The sequence below is a fragment of the Heterocephalus glaber genome, unplaced genomic scaffold, assembly GCF_053883595.1.
Source record: "Heterocephalus glaber isolate CG9 unplaced genomic scaffold, H.glaber_assembly_v1.0 deba00001555, whole genome shotgun sequence".
Taxonomy (NCBI): Eukaryota; Metazoa; Chordata; class Mammalia; order Rodentia; family Bathyergidae; genus Heterocephalus; species Heterocephalus glaber.
The window spans coordinates 1,637,391-1,663,184 of record NW_028258346.1 but is presented as its reverse complement, the minus strand read 5'-3'; the positions used below and the strand labels follow the sequence as shown (position 1 = coordinate 1,663,184).

General features: G+C 40.5%; 1 protein-coding gene across 2 annotated transcripts in view; it reads left to right on the top strand.

Moving 5' to 3' along the window:
- Positions 1 to 2,238: 2,238 nt before the first annotated feature.
- The window catches only part of Cdh17 (cadherin 17), an 80,060-nt gene continuing 56,504 nt past the window's right edge, over positions 2,239 to 25,794 (top strand). Inside the window, exons 1-2 of one of the 2 annotated variants that reach the window (XM_004850106.3) lie at positions 2,239 to 2,312; positions 21,951 to 22,019. In XM_004850106.3, the coding sequence (XP_004850163.1) occupies positions 21,972 to 22,019 (48 nt within the window). In that variant the 5' untranslated portion in view covers positions 2,239 to 2,312; positions 21,951 to 21,971. Of the gene's footprint in view, positions 2,313 to 10,018; positions 10,126 to 21,950; positions 22,020 to 25,794 lie in introns of those variants that run through there. The other variant, XM_021262641.2, reaches the window with a different exon arrangement.

The following is a 25,794-nucleotide window of genomic DNA, read 5'->3' as shown; positions in this document are numbered from 1 at the left end:
AACCCTTTCTCTCATATGTTGCATTTAAAAAATTATCATTTCTTTTTGCTTTGCTTCTGGTGTTAATTACCATGCAAAGAATTTTAAAAAATGTTTATATATATATATATTTTTTTCTTTTTTTTTCTTGAGAAAGGGTCTCACTACATAGTTCAGGTGGTCTTGAACTCACTGTGTAGCCCAATCTGGCCTCAAACTGACAGTCTCAGCCTTTTCATTGTTGCTTCTGGATTCTGATCTATAGTTAGGGAAGTTTTAAAAATTTCCCTGGTTTTAGAATAATTCATCTATGTTTTATTCTAGATTATTCCTTTTTTTAAACATTTAAATATCTGATCTACTTGAAATTTATAATGGTGTATAGTATGATAAGTGGTTCTTTTTCCATATTCATTCAAGTTTTGGGTCAGAACTGGGCAGCAGCTGCCAGGTCAAGGTTATCCACAAGGGCTGATCAAAAATGTGGTGAATAGTGAAATTCATTAGAGAAAGGCGAATTGCCATCAATCCTGCTCAAAATACCTCTCTTCAAACACACTTATCCCATCATTCTTGCAACTTTCTGAAGCAGTTCTGGAAGTCTTGTTCCTTGAGTGTTTTTACATGGTGTGATGAAAAATTCAGTGAATGCTGTTGTCGAATGCCATCCAATGGAAAGGCAGGCTTGTAAAAACATTGTGGTGTCTTTATCTCCTATTCACAGGACATGGTGCCATGTCACTTCTGGCTTTTCCCCAAAGACAAGGTAAACATTGACTCTATTTAGGACATTGAGAGAGTCATGACAGTGCAACTGAAGACATACAGAAAGCAGTCTTTATAAAACCACATGAGGGGGTAATTAGCTTCCTGATTGTTTAGGCTAATTGCTGTGGGTTTTTGGTCTGCTTATGCTTGGGAGACAAATGAGAAAATATTCAAGATAGAAGGAATAGAGTTGAAGACTCTTTAGAAAAGTAATTTATGTGCTGGGTGTGGTGGTACATGCCTGTAATTCCAGCACTCTAGGGGACTGAAGTGGTGGAAGGAGGAAATTCAAGCCCAGTCTGGGGAACTTAGTGAGATATTGTACCAAAATAAAAAAAGGACTGGGATGTAGCTCAGAGCAAAGGCTCTGGGTTCAATCTCCAGTACCAGAAAAAACAAAACAAAACAAAAGCAATTTATGGGAAATGTTAAGACCTCTTCTTTCTGTTTTTCAATACATTCTTAAGTAACTTAGTACTATTTTGAGACAAATAGGGTTCAGTTTTCTAACAGACTCCTAATCCATTTAGTTTCCCTCCTTTAATTAGACAACTGCAGCTATGAATTCAGGAGAGGGGATGTGATATCAGGGCTTCTAGATTAAGATTTCCAAATCCATGTTGGTAATAAATATAGAGCTGAAAAAATAGTGCTGAGATTGGAATTCAGGTCTCAATTTGCCAGTCTCCAAAGTCTGCGATCTCAAAAACTATGCCTTAAAGAATTAAAGACTAAATTATTACAAAGATGAATCAAGATGGGGAGGAAAAAGTTCTCATTGCCCACATCAAGTTTGGGAAATCGGCAGTGGACAATGAGTCTCACCAGCCTGGGTCCCTGATAATTCTCCCTTCATTCCTTTACCTCATGACCGAAAAAGAAAAGGACCTCACATTCTAATGATATTGGAAAATTCGTTTGGAAATATCCAAGGTTCTTGTAGAGCAACACTAAGTTCCAAGGTGAAGGTCATGTTACTGTATTAGAGCTACAATCTTACCACACCCCTAGAGAGGATTTTCAATATTGAGAGAGGGTACATTTTTGGAAACTCACTGGGAGAAGCTACTTCAATTATTGCTGGGACTTTGATGCTCCTGGTTCTCTAGGACTTTGAATAATGTTGGTCAGTGGCGAAGCCTGATGTGATACTGAGCTGTGGTGAAGTGGACCACTTCCTTTTTAGCTGTGAGAGAGGATGACCTTCCTCCTGATGGCTGAAAAGAGAGGGACCTGGTACACGTGGGTCAGGTGTTGCTCTTTCTCCATGATGAAGGATGTCAGGGAAAGAGGTAAGGGATATCAGCTGGAGAGGAGGTGAGGCACTCTGACTCAACAGGATAAAGGGGTCAGTGTCATCAGTTTAGGAAGCGACACCTGAGCAGATTCCTCAGCTGGGCAGAGGCCCCAGTGGTGGCCAATGAGGGAGCTTTCAGGAAGGAGCACGAGGGAGGGAGGGAGGGACAGCTGGTGGGAAAGGCCTGGGGTGGAAACTTTGCTGCTTTGGCTGTGAGTCAGTTAATCTACTTAGTGGACATGGGCCACTGCTACCAGGTTCCACCCAGGTAGGTAGAGCAGTGTTGGAGGCATGTTCAGCACCTGCAATTGAGGACCACGGACGGTGCCAGTTAAAATGCTTGGATTTTTATCTCTTTTAGCCAGTCTTGGATAAAACCCTGGAGAATTTATCTTTATCTTTGTTTCTCAATTTCTTCTTCTCCTCCTTTTCTTTTTTTTTTTTTTTGAGACAGGGTCTCACTGTGTAGTCCAGGCTGACCTTGAACTCATGGTGATCCTCCTGTGTCACCCTCTTGAGTGGTAGGATTACAGGCAGGTGTTACCATATCTGGCAATTTCTTCATTTGTAAAGTAATAAGAATAACTACCTCCAGTGTTGTTGTGAAGATAAAATGAAATACAGACAGAGCAATTATGAAAGTGCCTGGTACAGAATAAACATTTAAACCAATAATTCTTACCTCGGCTTTACATTGGAACCAAGGGGAAGTTAAAAAACAGACCGTTTCACCAAAAACCAAATAAAAGCCCCTGTACTAAAAACTTGTTATTTATACTCGGGAAACTTCTAGAGGATAGAAAAGGTGGAGGAATTTGGTTAACTTTTAGCCAAGTTTTGTGGTGTTCATTATCATTGGTTTTCCTTTTCTGTTTTTCTTTGTTTGTTTTTTTAGCATGGTAGCTTAGAAAAGGCCCAGCCATGTCTCTTTTGTAAATCTGGGTGGATATAATCTTGGCTCTGTGAAATTGACTTTGTTTTTCATAAAACAAGGAGAAGAATTGGGAAGATCTGGGAATTAAAAAACACAACATAACACAACAAAAACAAACTCCTGGAGCCCTTCCTTACTGAGAAATTGGTCAATGTAATCAGGCTTAAACCAGGAGATGGGGGTAATTGGGACTTGAGCAGTGTAATTAGGGGTCCCGTGCTGACCCTCCCCCAGGCTCTTTTATAACGGGATCTAGTGGCGCTGGCTTTCCTCCCCCTTCCTCTGCATGTTGGGCTGCTTCATGGTCCTCCTTTGGCAGGGGATTAAGTGGCTTGAAGTTGTGAGATTCCAGTTTCTGTGTTTCTTCATATAGCAATGGAACATTCCAGTTTAACGTAACGTGGCTTTTCCAGAAATTCTCCTAGATTGTTCAGTGGACTGGGTTTAACATCCTTAGTGGGAAGGCCAAAGGGAGGAGGGTCTGGCTTCCTTGCCTTCTGAGTTACTAGGTTTAGTCACATAGAAAAAAAATCACCTCTTGGGGCAGGCATGGGGTTCATGTAGGGGTCAAAGCGTTTATCCAGGGTTGAACTGCCTGAGCTGAAACCCTGGGGACAGATAGGAGGGCCGCAGTGGTCACGCAGTTGTTTTCTCCTTATTTTACAGGGGGTGATGGAAAGATATGGTGAATATTTAAATTATAAAAAGGTTATTACAGAAAAAGACACATTGCCAACAACAATGGGATAAGTATGGTTCCAAGTCAGGGGGAGTAGTCTGACGGGGATTAATAACAATGTCTTTTACTGTAACAAATTTTTAAATATTCACCATATATTTCCATCACGCTGAATATTGCTCAAAGCAAAGATAATCTTTATGTCCTGAAATGTTCCTATGTGTACTAGAACAAGTACAACTCCACCAGCACCCAAAGGATGGTCCAGGAGAGGGATCTGCATGTTCTTCATGTCTGAGAGGTGCTCCAGGGATGTCCCAGCCCTCAACATAGTGCTGGACGGGGCCAAGAAGAGCTGGGGTTCTGGAGGTGCTGCTGTGGTCAGGAGGGAAGCAGAGTCCCTGGACAGAGCCCTCCCAGACCCACAGGCCTCAGAGGATGATGGTGCCATGGTCTGTTTCCAAGGCTTCCTGCCCTGACCACTGAGTCCTCTGGTCTTTGATTTGGCTGAAGCTGGATTGTGATCTTGACCCAGGGAAGGGCCTGGACAGGGGCTCAGTCAGGGGCTCAGTTTCTGTCTCTGCCAGCCCACTCTCTCTGAATGTGCATCCAGCTGGCTCAGAAATGAAGCTCCAGGTATTTGGGATGCAAGGTCAGCTGTCTTCCTGCTCTCTGAGGTCCCTAGGGTAGGTGCCACATGGTCCTAACTGGTATTTTCAAGTTTACTTTACCACAATGAGGCCTGATAACTGGCATCTGTTGCTAAGACTGCATCCAGCTCTTCAATTTCTACTTGGCCTTCAAAACCTTGGCTAAACTGGCAGTGGGGTTGGGGAGGAGGACCAGCTGGGGCAGGATGGGAGCAGCAGTGTCCTCTAAATCAGAGCCCTTGAGCCAACTTTGTTTCCAACTTCCTCCACCAAGGCTGCTGTCTCTGGCTCCCCTTCCTCCTGCATCTGTTTTTGCCTCCTCCATCAGGCTGCTCCCATGGTACAGGCTTGGAGCCTGTGTGTGCCTGCCCCTGGCCTAGGTCCTTGAGCTCCTGCAGGATTTTCTGTCCCCCCATCTCCAGAGTGGAGTCCTTTGTCCTGTTCTCAGCACCTTCGTGGAGTTGTTGAGTTCCTCTTCCTTCCTCTCCATCTGCACCATCTTTTCTTCCTCTTTCAGCAGCTTCTCAGCTTGGAAGTTATGGCTCAGTACTCTATGGTGGTGTCTGTTTTCAGGGCCCTTCTTGAAGGTGATTGCTGGTAGGCAGCAGGTGCTCTAGATAGAGAACGAGAAGGGCAGGCCCAGGTAGACCTGCTTTGCACTGCCTCTGCCAACATTGAATTTCTTTTTCAACAACTGCTCCAGGTAGCACTGGGCTTTGGAGAGCTTGAGCTCGGGGATCTTTGACCAGGAAAAGTCTGGCAGGTAGTATTTGTTTAAAACTTTTCTGACATCTTTGTCTCCTAAGGTCTCACAAGTACCAGAGAACTGGGTGGGGTCAGTATTTATACCAAGATTCTCTCTAACTGCACCGTCTCAATGTGTTAATAGTGTTTTTGAAGCACAAGAGTTCTTAATTTTTTTTTTGGTACTAGGGATCAAACTCAGGACCTTGGGCTTGCAAGGCAGGCATGGTGCCACTGAGCTAAATCCCTGGCCCAAGAGTTCTTAATTTTGATGAAGTCCAACTTGTTTTTTTCCCACTGTTTGTGCTTTTGATGTTAGCAGTAACAGATCACTTCCAAGTCGAAAATGAGAAAGATTTTCCCTTGCTATACCCTAAGAGTTTTATAGTTTTGGCTTATGCATGTACGTCTTTGACACAGTTTAATTTTTCTGAGTAGTTGTGAGATAGGAATTCAATTACATTCATGTGGATGTCTATTCTACCCTTTGTTGAAAAGTCTTAAGGGCAAAGTTTCCAGAGGCACTTAGTGTTTTGGTGTCTTTAGTGAGAAACCCATAGGTGGAGAAGGGAAATGACTATCTATTGAGTGAATAGTAGTACTCATGTCACAGAATATTTCTATGCAAAAGGAATGAAACACATGCACTTACACGTCTGTCATCTCTTTTTACCTAGGAGAGAGGCCACTGACTAACCACAGCATGCTGTCTGGCTAAGCTGTGAGGCTGCCAGGACTAGCATGAAGGCATGGTGTCCCAGGAGAAGCTTGTTTTTAAGGCATTAAAACAGTACACAGGACATTTGAGTGAACATGAACACTAGGTAGTTGGACATAGAAGAGCCCTGACTAGAAGTGAGAGCTGGGCCGAGGGAGACTTGAGACTCTGGGATGAAGATCGGAGCCTGTCTCCCAGTGTGGGTGACAACATAAACTGGGATTGGACTTGAGGGCCCAAGGAGCCCATGCATAGGATTGCAAGGGACTGCTTGAGAGGTAGAAAAAAACCAGGACACAGTACTAGTGATGAAGCCAGGGCATCAAGGGTGACTCGAGGAGAGCTGTGGATGGTGTTGAATGCTATGAGAGGTTGATAAGGTGCAGACTGGAAAGAGTCCCTTGATTATCACGAGAAGGTGGTTGTTCATCTTGGTGAATGTGACTTCAGTGGGCTAATGGTGGAAGTCACGCACAGTGAATGCAATGTGAATAAAACCTTGTTTGGTGAAATCTGTTAGAGACACAGATAGGTCTCAGAAAACCAACACAATTATTATTCTTTGGGATTTAAAGATAACCCAAGGTCAGATAAAAAGTTCATTTGATTGAGAGAAAAACTGTGGGGAGAAATACACATTCATGTCTGCCTGATCTAGCTGGCATGTTCAACATCAGACCACCTGAATTACTGGCTGAGATAATGTGCAGAAACAGATCCTATGAGGTGGGAAAAGATTAGTCTCACTTAAGTACAGACCTTGCTAAGGAATATTTACAGGCAGATAAATACAGAATTCGGAGGCTTAGTGTTTCTCATAGAAGTCCATGTTATCCTGCAACAGAAATCCAGAGTATTTAAAAGTCCCTGGGATCCCAGAACTATCGACCCATGGTGTTAGCCCAGTTTTGATAAACCCTCCAGACTTTCCAAACCTAGAAGCCTTGTGCCCAGTGTACAGCTGGTGAAGTGAATACTTTCTAGTCTTTTTATGGAACTCTACCAGTTTCATGTCGTGAGGCATGGCTGAAGGCCTCACCTCCTGGGCAGTTGCTTAGAGAAACCACCTAAACAACTACAACCTGAGCCCACTCTTGTCAGAGCAAACAGAGAAAAAATTCTTTACTAATTGCAAATTTCTTTGTTGACTATGTTTAGGAAGAGTACAAGGTGGCTATCAGCTAGGATTTTGAAACAGCATTATACATGGCTCAGTGTTTTTTTTGGTTCACCTTGATTTCTAAGTTTTAACTCCTTTAATGGTTCCATAAAGTGATCTGGTTTAGAAATTTGTCAAAAACAGAAACAAAACTGACAATAAAAAATTTACCAAACTAAATATCCTAACCCAAACAAACCAGAAACAGGCATAATTGCTACATGAAAGTGGTGATGTTTTGCTTAAATGTATCAGAAAATAAACTCTGTCCTGGCCAGTGACAATAATTAGGGAAGATTCTGTTTTAACCTAAAGCATCAACTAGCAGAAAATTACTTTCACTTCATTCTACTAAATACATGTGGAACAAATGTGTTGGTTGGAACAGGGTCCAAAATCATTCATTTGGTTGGGTTTCCATCAGCCTTGGTTGAACCTGTAGTTAAAACTGACCCTTTAGAATTATTCAATTAAATAACTGAAGGGAGTTCAGTTCTAAGAAGTATTTACTAAGAACCTGGAAGACAAAGCTTTTGCCATCATTAAGTTAATAAGCATAGGTCACATAGTAATATAAAAGTGTCATACAATTCTGTTAAGGCTTGTGTGTTGATAGACTCATGAAAAAAATGTTCTCGGAATACATATATAACATGTAATGGAAGATCATATTAAAGTGCATGAAAAGTGGAAAATATTAGCACTCATAGATTCCACTTATTTGAGTTTTAAAGCATAAAAGTAATAGAAATGCAACATACTTTGAATTTTAAGAATAATTTCACAGATTCATAAAATTTTTGTCTGGGAGTCTATCCAGATTTTATTCCTTGCTCACTAGCCTTATCCATAATTTAAGCATCACTTATATATTCTCTAGGACCAATGTTGGAGAAATGGTTAAAATATTATTCTAGATAAAAGTGCTATAATATTTTCGGTCTCATGAAACTGTTTAATTAAAAGCATTTTCTCAAGTCTTTTTAACTGTTCACTTGTTTCCATCATAAAAATATCTTCATTGCTCTGAAAAAGGGAACTATAGTTTTTATTAACTGTATTTTCCTTATTCCTATTACTGAGCACTAAACTTTTGAACTAGCAGTGTCTCACTCTTGCATGTAAATGGATTCCTAAAACATGGTGGTGTTCACCTTGAAATCTGCATGCTCTTAATCTTTGGGTTTAATCTGGAAGAATGTGTAACACATGGTGACAAGTATAAAAATGGCTCTGAGAAACATGTGAACCTTTTATCCCAGAGAGTCCAGGACAGAGTCTCATTCTGAAATGCAATCAACTGTTACAGTCTCTGATGGCTGACTTTAGCCTTTTCAGAGTTAAATATACCTGATTCTCTGAGTTGGAAGCCACAGCTAGAAGTAGTATGAAGTGTACAGGGGAGCACAGGTAGGAATGTGGCCACCTCCCAGCAAGAATGGGCTCCCACAGAGGGACTTTGTCCTTGTGGAATTTTAATTTAGCAGGCTTGAAGTTGTGTGAATTACCTGGACTTTAAAACAGACCAGAGATGGAGTCATGATTTTATCATCACAGGTTGTATGACTTGGGCAAGATGTAAACTTTTTCTGTGCCTCTGTTTATTATCTTTACACTGGAATCTATTCATAGACATGTCCTAAAGAATAACTGAAAAATATTTTTAATGGATATACTCATATGCCAGGAACATAGAAGTGTAATGTTACTAAAAAACATTAATACCTAAAAATGATACATATATGCACTTTATGTCTTAAAAACCTTATATAGACTTAAGATCACTTTTACATAATTATTAAAAAGCTTCCAGAGAAGATGCAAACCCCTTTCAGAGCAAGGCCGTGAGATGAGATGGTATTGACTTCAGGAAGTGAAATACAGCAAGTGGAAGTGAGTTGATTTTATAGAACAGGGTTATTTTATATTCGGGTAATGCAAGGGAAGAGGTGGTGAGAATTTGAGAAGTGCTTAGCCCATTTCCCTACCTGAGGGATGTTGGCTGTGAGGGAAAGGAAGGGGGGCCTTCCTGAGCCCACAGCTCCACCGAGGATACTGACCACCGAAGTGCAATGGGGTGGCTTCACTTTTTGTGTCCCCGCAGCAAACAAGGTCTCTTCTCATCAGTGGCTTAGAGGATGTGTGAAAGCTTCTCATGACACCTAGGAAGGGTGGGGAGCGGGGAGGAGAGCAGACTGGTCCTTGTACTGTCACTGGGCTGGATGCACCACAGACAAAAGGAACTTGCAAGCCCACTTTGGGAGAAGCCCAGAAATAAACCTCAGAAGGTCTGCAGAAGCAGCCCAAAGTGGGCCCAGCTGACCCAAAAGTAGATCAATTCTCTTCACTGGGGACTTCCAGAGCAACTGAATTTAGGAATCAGGACTCTAAAAGAGGCGTTGACTTCAGAAGTCCAGAAGTATTGGCTTGAACTGGGTGTGTGTGTGTGTGCGTGCTTATTTTTAGGTAAGTTCATTCCCTGAATTGTGGGGAAAACAACAAAAACAATAACAACAAAAACTTGTGCTTTTTGGGGAAGTGCTATTGGTTGTTTCATGAAGACTTTGGGGGGCACCCTTGAATTTCAGAAGCAAGGGCAATGATCATACTTTCTGAGTCATTTATGTCTCTTGTGACTCGTTATCAGTGACTTACATCATTGCTCAGACTTGGCATCCTGCATCTGTACTCCGTGTCTCCTGTCTTTGTCGTGGAATCCACACAAGTATTTGTTGACCAGGTCTCCTCTGCAGACACTGACTACACTGAATGTTGGAGTGTGCAAAATTTTAACAAAACTGTCTTTGATGTCATAGACTTCACACTCTGGAGATATGTAGTTGAATGTACAGTTTTTCTACTCTAACTTCTTGTCTTCTGCCATAATTTACTCATGTATATTAAAAAATTCAGCAACCTGTCTTGACATGCATTAGATATGAATGGGAGTTCTTTTGGTACACACACATTTCTTTCCTGGAATGAATGTAATGATACCTTTTATGATACCCAGTGTGTTCCAAAGATCAATAAAAATGTTAATGGTTAATGTTTGACTGAAGGTGAAAGGAGGGCTGGAGAGGCAGGGCAGGGCAGAGGGAGTGTTCCCCCGAGGTCCTCAAGTTGCAGCAGCGAGCGTCTCCATAACTGAATGGAAGAAAATAACTTTTAATCACCATTTTGTCGTGTATAGAAAGGTAAGGTCTTAACTATGTTGATAGCATATTTCTCCAAGACTGACAAGTTAGGTGGAGGAATGCTTAAGTTGTTGGACTAATTTATTTCTTGAGGTGGGTTACATAAGCACTGTGGGGAATAGACGTTGACTCCTCATGTGACAAATTTTGCTTGTGGAGCAAAGTTGCTTTTTTTGCGTGAGTGTGTGGTTCCTTTTTATTGGTCTGTGTTTTAGAAATCAATTTGATGGAGTAGCTTTGGTTGGATCAGATATGGCAGGGGAATTTTAAAAAAAGATATATTGGGTTTTCTGATGTTTAAACAAGTGTTACATCCATCTTTTGTGATTAACAGAAAAATGCCTGGCCTTACAATGTTCTGGAGCTCTTACATCTAGGAATTGGGGTTAGTCTCACTAAGTGTGGCATCTCTCAGGCATGGTCTCCAAAGGCTGAGCGTTCTGTCTACTTCTCAGAAAGCTTGACTCAGCTTGGGGTCTGTTGGATTGTCTGGGACAGGGTAGGGAGGGAGACACAAAAGTGAGAAGGAGCCTTTTAAAGAAAATACCAGGGTAAGGATAAAAAACAGAGCCAGACCTGCATTGACAACTGGAAAAGAAGGCTGGTGTGCATGTTGGCCATCTTCTAGGTGCTGTGTTTGGTCTTGTTAGGGGATAAACCATCTGCTAATGAGAGATTACTTTGAGATATTAAGTCACATATTGCTTGTTGGAGGCTTCAAAGGTCCAGTCTTTGCCTCTGTCTTTTTTTCCCTTTTTATCATGGCTATCTTGAAGGGAATGCATGTCCTCTGTGGTAGGGAATTTCAGGCAGAAATGCTAATGTGTTTTCTGATATTTTCTTGACTTTACTTTTCTTCAAAAACTTAAATAGCAAGCATTATTTGAAAGAAGGTGCATGTTTAGGTGACAAGGAAAATGGATGACATTCAGCTCTTGGCAGGAAACAAGATGAGTCTTTCCTGAGTGAGAATTTCAGTGGATTATGGGGCATGTAGTTTGAGTTCACAGCATTGGTCAGACAGGTCCGGCCAGATTCATCATTTACCAGGCAGGCAGCCCTGAACAGAGTGCTTTAGCTGTCTGAACTTTAATTTTTTTTAAATCCATAAAACAGACATAACATCTAACTGGGTAATTGTGGGAAGTAATTAGATAATTAGGTGAAGAGCTTACTACATGGCTGAATATGGTAGATATTCAATGAATCTTAGCTCTCTTTTCCATGAGAAAGTTTACATGGATGATTTGGATCAAATTGAGAAATTACTGTTCCTTCTGTTAAAAAGAAAAGAAAAATTAGTAATGCTACAAAGATATCATCTTCCATTGCACAAGAGAGCAGTTAATATTATGCAAAAGAAAACCGATCGAGTAGTATGAAAAAAGAATGATAAAATCCTTGAGGTTCAATAGTTAAAAGCCCCTTTAACGATTCCATATAAATCTTTGGGCGAGGTGTGAGGATGGAACCCTGTAAAACCCACTAAGATAAGCGCTAAAAAAAAAAAATTGTTGTTCAAGGTGAAAGTTGTATTTCTAGTATCTTCTTCTTTCCCTCAGAAAAGGCAAAATATACTCTGGTGAGAATATAAACTCTTGTTCAATGGTTCAAAAAATTTTCTAGGAGGGAGAACATGTCCTTACTTTTTTTCCATGTTAGGAAAGCTGGACATTGACATGCTTTCTCTGAAGGGCCACAAACCAGTGCTTGTATGGGTGCTGGTTTACAGGGCTAAAAATATATAGCTTTATTTATTGCATAAAGCTGCACTCATCCAGAAATCCCTGGTGTCTAATTTAGGCTGGGGCTAGCTGTTCTGTGGCTTACTCATTAAGGGGATATTCATTTACCTGTTTTTTACTTGTGAGAACAAACAGAAATGTTTACTTAAGTACAAGAAATATTAATTTAATCAAAGCAGACTTTTTTATTAAATTCTTTTATTGGTACATTGTAGGTATACAACACAATTACATTTCTCATTGGGAATTGTACCTTTACGTAATGCATCTTGGTTCTTATTTTTTCCCCATTCCTAGCCCTCCCTTCACACCCTCCACCCTTCCCTATTTACAAAGACTTTATTTCCACTTTTTCCATTTCTCATCATTTTTCCTTTCCCTTCTTTCCTTTCCCCTGCCCCTCCCACTACCCCTACCCCTTTGGACCTTTTCTTCCTATTTTGCATTATCAATTATTTGTTCTAATCATTGCTACATTTTAGGTATACAATATAATGACATTCATCGTTGGAAATTTGCACCTTTACCTAATCTCTCTTGGTTCTTATTTTTCACCCTTGCTCAGCCCTCCCTTCAACCCCTCCATTCCTCCCTATTTACAAAGACTTTGTTCCTATTTTTCCATTTTCTCATATTAATCCCATTCCCTTCTATCCTTTCCCCTAGCCTTCCCACTTCCTTCCCCTTTGCCCCTTTTCTTCCTATTTCACATTACCTATTATACATTTAGTCCTTATTTACATTTTCAGTTTCTCACACCAGAGAAGCTATTCAGTATTTATACATGTGTGTCCTATTTATTTCACTTAAGGGTATTGCCTCAATGTGCATCCACTTAGCTATAAATGTCTCTAATTTCTCATTTTTTATGGCTGAGTAGTACTCCATTTTATAAAAAAATCACATTTTCTTTATCCAGTCTCCAGTTGATGGGCATTTGGGCTGTTTCTGAGCTTTAGCTATCACAAACTGTGCTGCTATGAACATGGGTGCACATATATCACTGTGGTATGATTCTTTTAATTCTTTGGGGAAGATCCCCAGCAGTGGAATAGCGGGGTCAAATGGGACTTCCAGCCCTAGTTCTTTGAGGTATCTCCATACTGATTTCCACAGTGGTTGCACCAGTCTACACTCCCACCAGCAGTGGAGCAGTGTTCCTCTTTCCCCACAGCCCTGCTGGCATTTGTTATTGGTTGATTTCATGATAGCAGCCATTCTTTCTGGAGTGAAGTGGAATCTCAGCATTGTTTTCATTTGCATCTCTCGAATGACCACTGATGTTGAACATTTTTTCCTGTATTTATTTGCTATTTCTACTTCTTTGAGAAATGTCTGTTCATTTCAGATGCCCATTTTTGGATTGGGTCTTTAAATTTGGGAGGTCTGATCTTTTTAAGTTCTTTATAGATTCGAGATAGTAGCCCTTTGTCTGAGGAAGAGCAGGTGAAGATTTTTTCCCACATTGTGGGTTGTCTCTTCACACTGCTGGTGGTTTCTCTTGCTGTGCAGAAGCCTTTTAATAAGAAGAGATCCCACTTGTTGATTATTTGTGCTAGTTCATGGGTAACTGAGGTTTTGTTCATAAAATCTTTTCCTACACCGATGTCTTCAAGGGTTCTACCTAAACTCTGTTCCAACTGGTTCAGAGTTTCTATTTTAATATTTAGATCTTTAATCCATTTGTATTTTAGTTTAGTGCATGGTGAGAGATATAGGTCTAGTTTTAATCTTTGGCAAGTTGAAGGCCAATTTTTCCAGCACCATTTATTAAAGAGGCTATCTTTCCTCCAGTGAGGGTGTTTGGCTCCTTTATCGAAGATGAGATGGCTGAGTGTGTCTGGCATTGTTTCTGCATCTTCTAATCTGTTCCACTGGTCCTCAGGTCTGTTTTATTTGCCAGTACCATGCTGTTTTTATCACAGTAGCTTTGTAGTAGAGTTGCAGATTGGGGATTGTGATACCCCCTGCCATGTCTCTGTTACCTAGAATTGCTTTTGCTATTCTGGGTCTCTTCTTGTTCCAAATGAATTTTTGGATTGTTTTCTCAAGGTCCATGAAGTATGCTGCTGGGATCTCAATTGGAATTGCATTAAATCTATATAGCAATTTCGGAAGTATGGCCATTTTCACTCTATTAATCCTTCCTACCCAGGAGCAGGGGATCTCTGTCCATTTTCTGATATCATCTTCAATCTCTCTTTTCAGAGTGCCATAGTTTTCAGAGAAGAGGTCTTTGATTCCTTTTGTTAGGTTGATTCCTAGGTATTTCAGTTTTTTGGATGCTATTGTGAAAGGAATTATTTGCCCCATTTCTCTCTCAGTGAGTCTGTCCTTTTTGTCGAGGAAAGTTAGTGAGTTTTGTGTGCTGACCTTGTAACCAGCTACTTGACTGAATTTGGTTATTAAGTCTAGAAGACTTTTGGTGGAGTTCTTGGGGTCTTCTATATAGAGTATCATGTCATCTGCAAATAATGACAATTTGACTTCTTCATTTCCTATCTTTATTCCTTTTACTTCTTTCTCTTGTCTAATTGCTGTGGCTAATGTTTCCAGAACTTCAAAGCAGACATTTACCCAGGCTCTGAGGTATTAATTATAGCAGAACTTGGGTTTTTCCCCCACTTCAACATTATGAAGCAGACTACGCTGTACTTAGTGGTTACGTACATGTGGTGCAAAGGAAACTTAGTTTCTCTTAAAATCTTCTGTAAGCTTGACATCTTGAATTCTCTCAGCTATGCTATTTGTGTCAATATTTCATAGCATGTTGTTATTTTAAAACATTTGAACTTGTAGTTCTTGGGTAAGAGAATCGAAACAATAGATTGTGTCTGTAAAGGGTGCTTGAGGAGAATGCATCTTCTTCACAGGGAGGACTGCTAGCCTGCTGGTCCTGGGCTTGGGCTCTGCATTCAGATTGACACCCTTCCTCTACTTCTCCGTGCTTAGTTTCCTGCCCTGTAGGATACCAGAACCAACATCCTAAGATTGTTGTATTGTTTAAATGAAATGAGTTGCCCGAAGTGCTTAACTGACCAAGTATTCAATGAGTGTAAGCTATTCCTTTAAGGTTTCAATTAAAAAAAAAAAACTAATTCATGATGAGATTTTAGTTGTAGGGATCCTTTATTAGGTAGAATGAAATTCATTTTCCTACTCTCCTGTGCATCCCTACCATCAGCAATGATTTAATTACAGAAATCAGAGTTAACCAGCTGCACTTGGGCATGACTGCACATTTCTTTGCCATTACAACTGTTGCCTCAGGGTCACCTTGTAAATGAGCTAGTGTTACAGTAAGTGGCTTTTTATTTTTTAAATCTTTCAATGTCTAAACCGTATGAGTTGGAATCTAATTTAGATTTACCTCCGACTGAATTTCTAAGGCCAGAATGTGTGGTCTTATTATCTGGACAAAGTGCTCATCTGTGTGCTTTATTATACATGGAGAAACGTTTTCTAATACATGAAACGCTGCCAAAAATAATTACGCTACCTTCTCTGAGAAATAGCTCTTCCTATCTTCTTTTGTGGACTAGGGAACACCCTTGGGAGGTTGTTCTGCTAGGCATGGTGGAAAGGGAATCCTTCCTCAACCTCCTGCCTGGGTTTCTGACGTGTGAGCCTGCCCAGCGGGGACGTTCAGAGCCAAAGATGGCTATTTCTGTGTTGTAAAGTTCAGTGAAAGAATTGCTTACATTTATGTATGTGGAGGTGATGGGTTGTCAGTCTCCTCTCAATGCCTTTCTTCCTTCTCAACTCTAAAAATGAACCACCAGGCCGCCCACTCCTTCCTCAGGTGGAGTAATTGTTCTGAATGAGGCAGCAGCCAAGATTTTATCCTGTCTGCTTATTTCTAGCTTGTTAAGAGCCACTCTAATAGGCTCCTTAATTTGTCAAAAGTACAAATTGGTCAACAGCTCCTGTGGTTTTCTAACCCTTTAGTGATGTAATTGGTGCCAGTGATTTGTGAGTCAGACCTAAAAAGACAGGCATGATCAATCTCAACGTCACTTGATGAACAATACCAGCCTTTAATCTGATTTTTATTCATATCTGGCCTTGCCTTACAATTTAGGTGGTTCTTAGCAATACACAATGCAGATGCCAAATACATGGCACAAAGGCTATTTGCTGTTGTTTAGTCCTCATGGTATTAGGAATTCTAGTCACATCCTTTCCTGCCCTCACCACCCTATGATATTTGAAAACAAATTTTGCAGTCTTCTCCTCTTGCACCTTCTTTGTTCTTTGTAGCTGCATGATCAGCCTTATCATCAGATGAATTATTTTAATGTAAATCCCTTAGTTCTTCTTCCTCTTCCCCTTTCCTGATTTTCCTCTCCTGCTCCTCTTTAAAAAGCAAAAACAAAACACAGAGGATCGAGTCTACTTAAACTTACCTGGCACTTAGCTTTTTCGAGGTGTGTGAGGGGCTGCAGAAATCAATGTTTGCATGTTGAATTACCTGTAGGTTTAGTAATCTGGGACCTAGAAATTCCCTGTCCTCAGATAAATGTGGAAATGGCAAGAGTCCCTAAAAAATGTCTTAAAGCCTCTTGTAGGTATTGGAGCCAGCACAAGAAGCAATCAAGCTTCAACTCCCCCTTCCCTGCCCCTGAGGATGCTGTGACTGCTGCATATATAATAGCAGGGTACAGCTCTCTTTCCTTGGAGGCCAATCCTGGCCTGGCATGGCAGTGCCTTACATCAAACCAGAGTTGTTCGATGTATTGGTTTGCTAGAGCTGCTATAACAAAACACCACAGAATGAGTGGCTTAAATGACAGAAGCAGATTGTCCCACAATTCTTGAGCTAGAAGTCCAAGATCAAGATGTCTGTAGGGTTGGTTCCCTGTGAGAGCTGTGAGGAAGGATCTGCTCCAGGCCTCTCTCCTGACCTTGTGGATGGCTGCCTCATGCTCATGAGGTATTCTTCCTGTGTTTGAGTCCATCTCCAAATGTTCTCTTTTATTAGGACACCATTCTATTGAGTAAGGGTCCACCCTAAAGACTTCCTAGGGTAATGCAGCCTTTTCCTCTGGTAGTGGGCAGTGGAGGTGAGGTATTGTTAGCATATGAAGAGGAAGAGCAGCCATGAAATAAACCACAAAATGAAACTTGTTTGAATTTTTGGAAAGATGTAATGGATGAGGTGATACTTGATATCTTATTATCAGTTATTAACTTTAAAAGAATGTTCATTTTTTTTCAGCAGTAGACTAATATATGATTAAGAGGACAGGCATGGAAATTAGCCTAGCAGTGTAACCTTGGGCAAGTTTCTTAACTTCTTTGACCTTTATCTCTTGATTTTTCATGTTTAAGAGGTAGATTATAGTAGTATAGGCTTCATAGTGTTGTTCTGAGAAATCAGTGGCACAATTCATATAGAAGTCTCAGCACTGCTCATGGAAATGTGAGCTGCCCTTGTTTTGAGACCTGGTTGGACAAAGGTTGGGCCATGGGGGAATTTCCACATATTTTGGGGTGCAGTGAAGCCACGTGTCCTTTACAGCAAGGCCAACAGCCCTGGTTCCACATTTCTAAGCCGAGGCCTTGGTCCACGGCTAAAACAATAATGGTGACATTGTCTGCTGGGTGAGGTGCAGCCATATTTCTGGGACACTTCTCTTTTTTTAAAAAAATTAATTTTATTGGTACATTTTAGGCATACAATATAATGACATTCATCATTGGAAATTTGCACCTTTACATAATCTCTCTTGGTTCTTATTTTTTCCCCATTCTCCTGCCCTCCCTTCAACCCCTTCACCCCTCCCTATTTACAAAGATTTTGTTTCCATTTTTTCCTTTTCTCATATTAATTCCATTCCCTTCTTTCCTTTCCCCTCTGGGACACTTCTCTTACAAAGCTCTTCCTTTTCAGTAGCACCAACTACCTTTGACCTGTGTTGCTAAGAGCATGCTTGGCCTCTCAGATAGTCACCATAGCAATGGTCTGAATTCAGTTTCTGTACCTGAAGAAGACCCTGACAAATAGCAACAATTCCAAGCAGATGGCTGAGTCAACTATTTCAGGCAGTTTAGATAAAATGTCACTGAATTATCCACAGTTCTCCTTAAACCCTTTCCAAGCAGTAGTTGTGAGACCTAACTTATGTGGATGGCTTGGCAGTTTTAGGCAAATTTCAGTTATAAACAATGGCTTCCGGTCCATGTCATGAGGACTCAGTGTATGATATTCATTAGTGGTTCATGTCTCTGCAAAGAGGAAGTAAAAGCAAGACTCATTTGAGAGAACAAAGTCCTCTTTGGGCAGAATCCTGGCATTAGTGTGGTTTGCTCTGAATCATTTGGGCAAGGCTTTGCCTCCCACTTCATTTGACCACAAGGATATTGCTGTGGGAGCTTCTTGAGTGGTCTCCATCGAGGGCATTGAGGAAGGGGGTGAACTGGAGGGTGACGTTTAGAGTTCAGGCTAAGCAGATTTGTGCGGCAGAATGAATTCTTATTTGACAAACACTGTCCTCAGTATTAACTCATTGGATCCTAGAACTCTCAAATGTGGATAGTAAAATTATCCCTGCTCTACAGATAAATAGAGCCACAGGGCATTAGAGGACAGGACCCAAACAGTCTTAATTCCAGTCTGCTCCTAACAATAGCATGATGTGCTGGATTTGTCCTCAAATAAATCATGGCACTTTACACATGAGAGTGGAAAGCAATTACTTCTGTTTTTACCAGAAACACTTTGAGTGGTGGACTAAATTTAAATGACAAAGGATAAATACATTTCTATTAAAATATCCCATACAATGGCCTATTTTACCAAAATAAAGCATTCATTTAATTTTGATTAGCTTTTCTATCATTCACCTTGCTGTTCTTTGGAAGATTGAAAGTGCTAAGAAAATCAGTTCAAGGAAAGATGATGTATTCCAGCCATTTCTCAACTATTTACTGAGCAAAAAATTGATAGTGTACGTAATAGATAATCCTTTTCATCAACAGTAAAAATGTATTATTGTATTTTGCACCCAAATATTGCTTTAAGTCTTGAATTAGTTCCCTTTAACATGTTGTGTTTATTCTGAAAACTCTTATAGACAACAAATTAATAGGATGTCCATGTTAGACAACCATGAATACATTACAATTTAACAAACAGGTATTGAGGGCTTAATATGTACAAGATCTAGTATGAAGAGTTTTGAGAGGTTAAAATCAATTTTAAAAATAAGGCCCCTACATGAAGGATATTTTCTAGTAGCAGCAGTAATACCAACAAGTAAGTAAGTGGTAAAAAAGAAAATGTGGGGAGGAAGAGCTTCAGGAAGGGACTTTTGGCTGGAAATGAAGAAAGATTTCATGAAAGAAGTAGGAGTTAGATGGTGGCTCCATTTTGATGTCCCAGTTCTTAGTACCATATCTGGCACATATGAAAATTTGATTCGATATTTTTTAGATAAATGAGCTAGATGATAAGATGTGAGAAGCAGAAGCAGATAGGAAGAAGCATGGTCCTGATCCAGCTTCATTAAGAAAATCCCCATTGTCCATTTTCTCAGGGCCAGGCCCACACCAGGTGGGCAGAGCAGCAGAGGCTTGGATCCCAGAGGAGAGCTGGGCAAAGGGTGCTGGGGAGGGCAGCAGGTTGGGTGTGGGGAGGGAGTGGCAGATAAGGCTGGAGGATCTGGGAGCAGCGTGTGGAAGATCTTGAAGGCTGAGGAATTTGAGAAAGATACCCAAATGGGTCATTTTCGTCTATATTTTTAGTTCTTTTAAGCAAATATTGGTTGATTGCTGATCATGTACAATTTGTTAATGTAAAAAAAAAACCCTAGTTAGACCTAAGAATACCACTTTATTCATTTATATATAGTCATTTTTTAGTATTCTTAAAGATTGGGTCTAGAACCTCCAAGAATATCAAAATTCATGGATGCTTAAGTCGCTTATATAAAATGGCCTGGAATTTGCCTATAAGTTACATACATCCTCCCAAATACTTTAAGGCACTTCTAGATTACCTATACCTAATATACTGTCAATGCTGTGTACATACTTGTTATTGTTTAGAGAATAAAGCCTGTACCTGCTCAGTAAAGATGTATTCTCCCCTCCACCCAAATATTTTCAATCCAAGGTTGGGTGAATCTGTGAATGTGGAACTTGTGGATACACAGGGCCAGCTGCATTTCCTCTGGCAATATACTAGGACATGGGATTACTTGTTATTGTTACGTTGTTTCCAAACCAAATAAGTAGTCAAGAGCAGCAAAAACAAAACAAAACAAACAAAACAAACCTTTTTTTGTGCTTCATAATAATGAGTTAATTCTACAATGGCATTTTGGACATATCAACCAAATTAATCCTGTTGCAAAGCTGATTTTTAGTTCATGAATCTGAGTCCAGGAGGATTTTTTTTTTTTTTTGGTACCAGGGATCGAACTCTGGTCCTTGTGCTTTTGAGGTAGGCAGCAGAACCACTGAGTTAAATCCCCAGCCCCTCCAGGAGGTTTTTCTGTTTTTTGGGTACCTGGGATCCAACTTGGGTCCTTGCGCTTGTGCAGCAGGCGACGAAACCACCGAGCTAAATCCCTGGCCCCCGTCCTTAAAATATCCATGGAAACTTGGAATAAGTTGTTTAATTTATGTAACATATACAAATGATATATTTATATATTATATCTTTATCCACATAGCTGTCACAGTACATAGGGTCTAAAGAGGCTGGAGTTTGGATTCAACAGATCTGACTGTGCCACTTCTTAGCTATGTGTCCTTAGACAAATTGCTTAATTGGAACCTGAATTTCCTTATCTATAAAGTCAAGAAATTCCTAACTCATTATGTCTGTGAGAAAATCATAAGAGCACACATTTATTACTGAACAATTGGTAGGTATTTTCCACATGAGGAAACTGAGGTGCAGAGTGATAAAGTTGCACACCCCTGGCTGTACAGAGCTGGTTGCAGCCCAGCTGTGTGGCTCTGAATCACTTTCTACACCACTCGGTTAGGCCATTTCTAAAGGTTTCTCTGCAAATATACCTCCTAGGTGACTTTTATTTCTTTATCTGCCATAGCACTTATGAGGCTGACATGAGATAGCACTTTTTATCTTTTTAAAGTTCAGATAACAGGCAAATATAAGGCATCTAAATATTTCAGGGTCTAAATTTTTAGAGTGGGTAGAATTTTAGTAACCATTTTCCATACTGATTATATAATATGTTTTGTGTGGAATTTTTAAAAAAAAGATGAATTAAACCAGGATCATCCATAATCCCTAAAGATAATAAGTGATTGGGATTTTAGTGAAATGAATACATTTTTATGTCCTTGGTTTTTAAAAACTTGTTGTTCAGCAGTTCAGTATTATGATATAAGCAGCAAGGATGCTTTAGAGCCTACATAGAAAATTTGTCTCACATCTTAAAATCAGTCATGATAAATCCAGGGCAAAAGTTGAACTTTTAAGAAATATGAAGCATTGAACTGAAGATAATGTGGGCAGAGATGGGATTCTTATTTTGTCTCTTTTTGAGGAATAAGTAATGTTTTTCACTTGTGTGTATTGCACTGATCATAACAATATGTAGAAGACCAAAGAGGCAGCTGGTGAGCTCTTTGAATGAAGGATCGTGAACATTCTTGGGTTTTTTTCCACTTCAGGAATCTAATATATTTGCAGCTCTGACTCAGAACCACTAAATGTTTTTTTACCTAGTTATTCTGGCATTTGCCAAAACATATCTTCCCTACCCATATTACAAGTGAAAATTATTTATAAAAAAACCACAAAAAGTGAAAGTGATACCTACTCCCTATTGTTTGAGATTGTCAAATGAAGGTTATGATAGAATGAAGCTGTTAAAGAAGTGAAATTACAGATTCCTTTGGAGATGTTAACTTGTGTCTTGCTGTCGGTGAGGGATCATGTTGCTTCCAGAAGGCCAGGCTGTTGCTGGAGGAGAGCTGGTGTGTACCAATCCCATTTGACTAGGTTTGTAAATGGGTATCACCCAGTGACTCTTCCTGGTTTCAGAGACATGATTTTAACAGACTGGCAACTAATGCCTTCTATCTCTGGTTTATTCACAGGAGTTTGATAAGAATAGCAAGATGACTCCAGCCCGTCTTCACTCCCTGTGTCTCCTTGTACTTTATTTGGTAAGAGAAGGGGGTATGCTTCTCTGCTTGTTCACTGGAATATTTTCTGTCATCCTTCTGTGTACCAGGGAAAGAATGGTTTTCATTACTTAAAGGTGACCTATGCAAATAAAATTGTATAGAATGGACACAGTGGGCTCTGATGTTCTATTTCCAACGAAACGGCTACAAATCATATGCCTGTTTTTCAACTGGAGGAGACACTCTTTTCTCAGCTCTTACAAGCCAGTACCACTTAATGAGCAAGGTTTAAAACAAATATATCCTTCATGGATAACCTAGGGAATCTGGAAAGAAATTATATTGATACATGTACTAGCTTGCATCCTTTAATCTTGACTTTATTTTGACCATGAAAATTTACTACCAAAACATCAAGAAAAATCATTTTTTCTATTTTGAACTCAGTATTTCTTCTGCTTAAATTTATCTTCAGCCATTTGTTGAGTCAACCCTATTGAGCTGAATGGGAACTAGAGTCCCAGCCTGGATAGATAGCAGTGTGCATCCTTGCTCTATCCATGAAGCTCTTAAGGTTTGCAAAAGTTGCCAAAATGTATTTGTAATGAAACTTCTATATCCTTATGACTCCCATCTTGTTTCCTTTCTTCTGGGATCCAAAAATTATATACCAAGTCCTAGAAAGTTCCCTAGAGCCCATATAATTCAAAAATTTTTAGAGAGTGAAATACTCAAACTTGTGAAACTATAAGACCCTTCCTCCTGGGGTGAAAACTGCAATTCAGACTTCATGGGTCACATGTGTCCGCACAGCCCATGGGTACAAATCGAGTCTTGGGCTCATCTAAGGGCCTGGTCAGACATCCCTTTTGACCTTGCTTTTTTACCTGTGTTCTCAAATGCCCTTTCCTACCTACATTATCACAGGGTAGTAATGAAGTCAGACCTGGGTTCAAACTTGTTGCCATTTGCTAGGGATAGGAACTTGATTGAGTCATGTAAGATTTGAGACTCAATTTTTTCCCTTTGAAATGGGTCTGATAATGGCACTTGCTTTATGGGATGTTGTTGCAATTAAGTGAGATAATCCATTATAAAGTTCTTAGATCAGTGACTAGCATAGTCCCAGAGCACAATAAATATTCTATTGGTCTCACTACGGCATTTTAAATGTGCAGAGTCTACACTCATATGGACCCTAACCTCTATGTTGAAGGGACTGTGTTTTAGTCACCTTTGCAGCCTCAGTACCTAGCAAGTACCATGAACAGGGTGGAAATGAAATACATGAGTATGGACTTACATTGGGAAGCAACAGTGACAGAGAAGGAGGGAGAGATCACTCAATACTTTGGTATTAGTGGGCTTATATGGTTCGTGTACGAGGAGGGGGCATATGTTCTTGTTCCTGGCTAACAGGTGTTCTTTTCCAGTTTCTACCACACTATCCTTCCTGGGTCTGGTGGTGTGGCTTGATGACTCAGAGGGTGCACATGCATTTTGAAATCTTTATGGCCCCAATAGTCATATTAATGGCAGGAAGGGAGATTTGTTGCCTGATACCAGGATGCAACTTTGAACCCTGGAACTGCAACCTGACACTCCTTTCTTATAGGTGAGCCAGCTTGTCTCCATAGGAAAAACGCAGCCTTGCTGTTGAGGTTTCTGGCTGATGCAGTTTTCACTATTGTGATCAACTGCAAGGCTGACTTAGCTGGGATGTGCATAAAGTGATGGAGGTACCTTGCTGTTGAAAAGTAACTTTGCAGAAATCACAGTTCTTATCTTGGACCAATCATGGTGGCACAAGAGCATCTGTAGCCAACTCCTGTGCTCCACCTTCCAGAGGAGTTAATGGAGGTGGACAGGATGTGGAAAAGGAGCCAGAAGAAAGAGCTCCCAAAGGAAATCAAACTAAGATAAAGGAGATGGCTAGAAGTCGGTACAGTTATTATGTGAGTTAAGAATGCTTTTAGCTACAGTTAACAGGAAATTTGACTTTAGTGCCTCTTAAATAGAGGGTTATTTTCCTCCAATAACAGGAATTCTGAAGGGGCATTGTTAGCAGTGCCTTGATGTTATCAGAATCTTGAATTTCTTTCTCTTTTCCCTACCTTCTTTTGAATTGTTTTGTTCCTTCATGGTTCACGGTGGCTGCACCAGATGTAGATGCAGATGTGAGGTTAGCCAGAATCACAAGGACAGTGCCAGCCACATCTGTCCCTTTTCATCAAGGAAGCAAGTCTGACACCTCCAACCCCTCCATGCTCTGCAGACTTCCCTCTTGTTTAATGAACCAGAAGTGGGTGACCTGGCCACCATTCTAGCTGCAAGGGAGCCTGGGAAGGAGCTGATTGGGCTTCCCAGTCTGCATAGTGTGAGGTAGCAAAGAAGAAAGGTTAGCAGTGATCCAGGGATAGCTAATTGGAGTAGCAGCCACAACAGTGATGCAGAGATCAAATTTCAAAGCACTCTGTTTTTGTTATTGGCTTTTACCAGATAACAGTGTCAACTTAGTCAAGATTCAACAAAGGGAGAGGCCCTACAGGACCTTTTCCCCTTCACTCACATACTGATTGTTTTGGGTGAATTCCAGCTGGGATCAGTTTCCATGGGCTCCATGTACTTTCTCTCACTAAAGATAAACGGAAACAAATTCTCTTTTCTTCACCCAGTTCTTACCTTTTTGGTTTCACTTGTCTATCAAATTGCCCTTATATTTCTGATTTTAACCTATCTCACCCCAATTTCTATCATAAATGGGAGACCCAAAGAACTACCCAAGAGAGAGAGGTGGCCTGGCCAGTATCTGGTCTGGGACACTAGGTCCCTAGTCCTAGAGGGCCTTCCTCCCTGAGTGTATGGCTGACTGTCCTTCCATGCCCCTGCTTCATTCTGCCTTATATCTTCCTCCAGGGGTGCCACTGTCATCGTGCTGTGGGATGATGGAGATGGCAGGGTCACTGCTAAATGCTCCCTATCTCCAGGGTTGGAGCATGTTCCCATTGCAGTAGCCTTTCTTTCTAGGTTGTCTTGGCCATGTTTGTGCCCTCTGGTGCACAGTGGTGCACAGTGGCTGAGAGGGTAAATTCCAGAGTTGCTGGTTCGATTCCTACTTCCAGCCATGACCTGAGCAGTTAATTCTCTACACCTTAGTCTCATTACCTGTAAAATGGGGCTAATGGTAGTAATTTACACCAATAGGCTTGTCCACAGGATTAAATGTGCTTAGGACAGAGCCTCACACTTACTAACTTGCCAAGAACAAGTTCTTACTGTCTCAGCTGCTTCTACTGTTGTCCAGTCTGATTTGAGTGACTACAGAGGTGGCTTGGCCTTCAGGTTTAAGGTCTTTGGATTTTATTTATTTATTTAGTACCTGGGATTGAACTCAGGACCTTGAGCTTGGCAGACTATGCTGCTGAGCTACAACCCTGGCCCAAGGTCTTTGGGTTTCAGAACCATTGTGTGGCCCCTGCTTGAAATAAACATTGTATGATTTTATTATTTTTTTATGAGTGAATATAGACTATTAAATGTTAAAGTAGTAAGCTTTTCTTAGTTTCAGTTCAAATTCAGATTCGTATTTGACCAAAATTTACCATATTAAGTATGTGCCAAGGGAGCATTGTACTAAATATCCCCTCCATAAATTCAGCTGTCCTTCAGGTGACTGTGAACTCTAGAGCGCTGGGAATTTGTCATGAATGCCCTCATAAAATAATAGGAGCAGCAAGAGATGTTTTAAGAAGCTGATATAGAACCCTGTTGAATTTAGAAAGGGGCTCAGAGGGATGGAGGATGTGTGCTATCC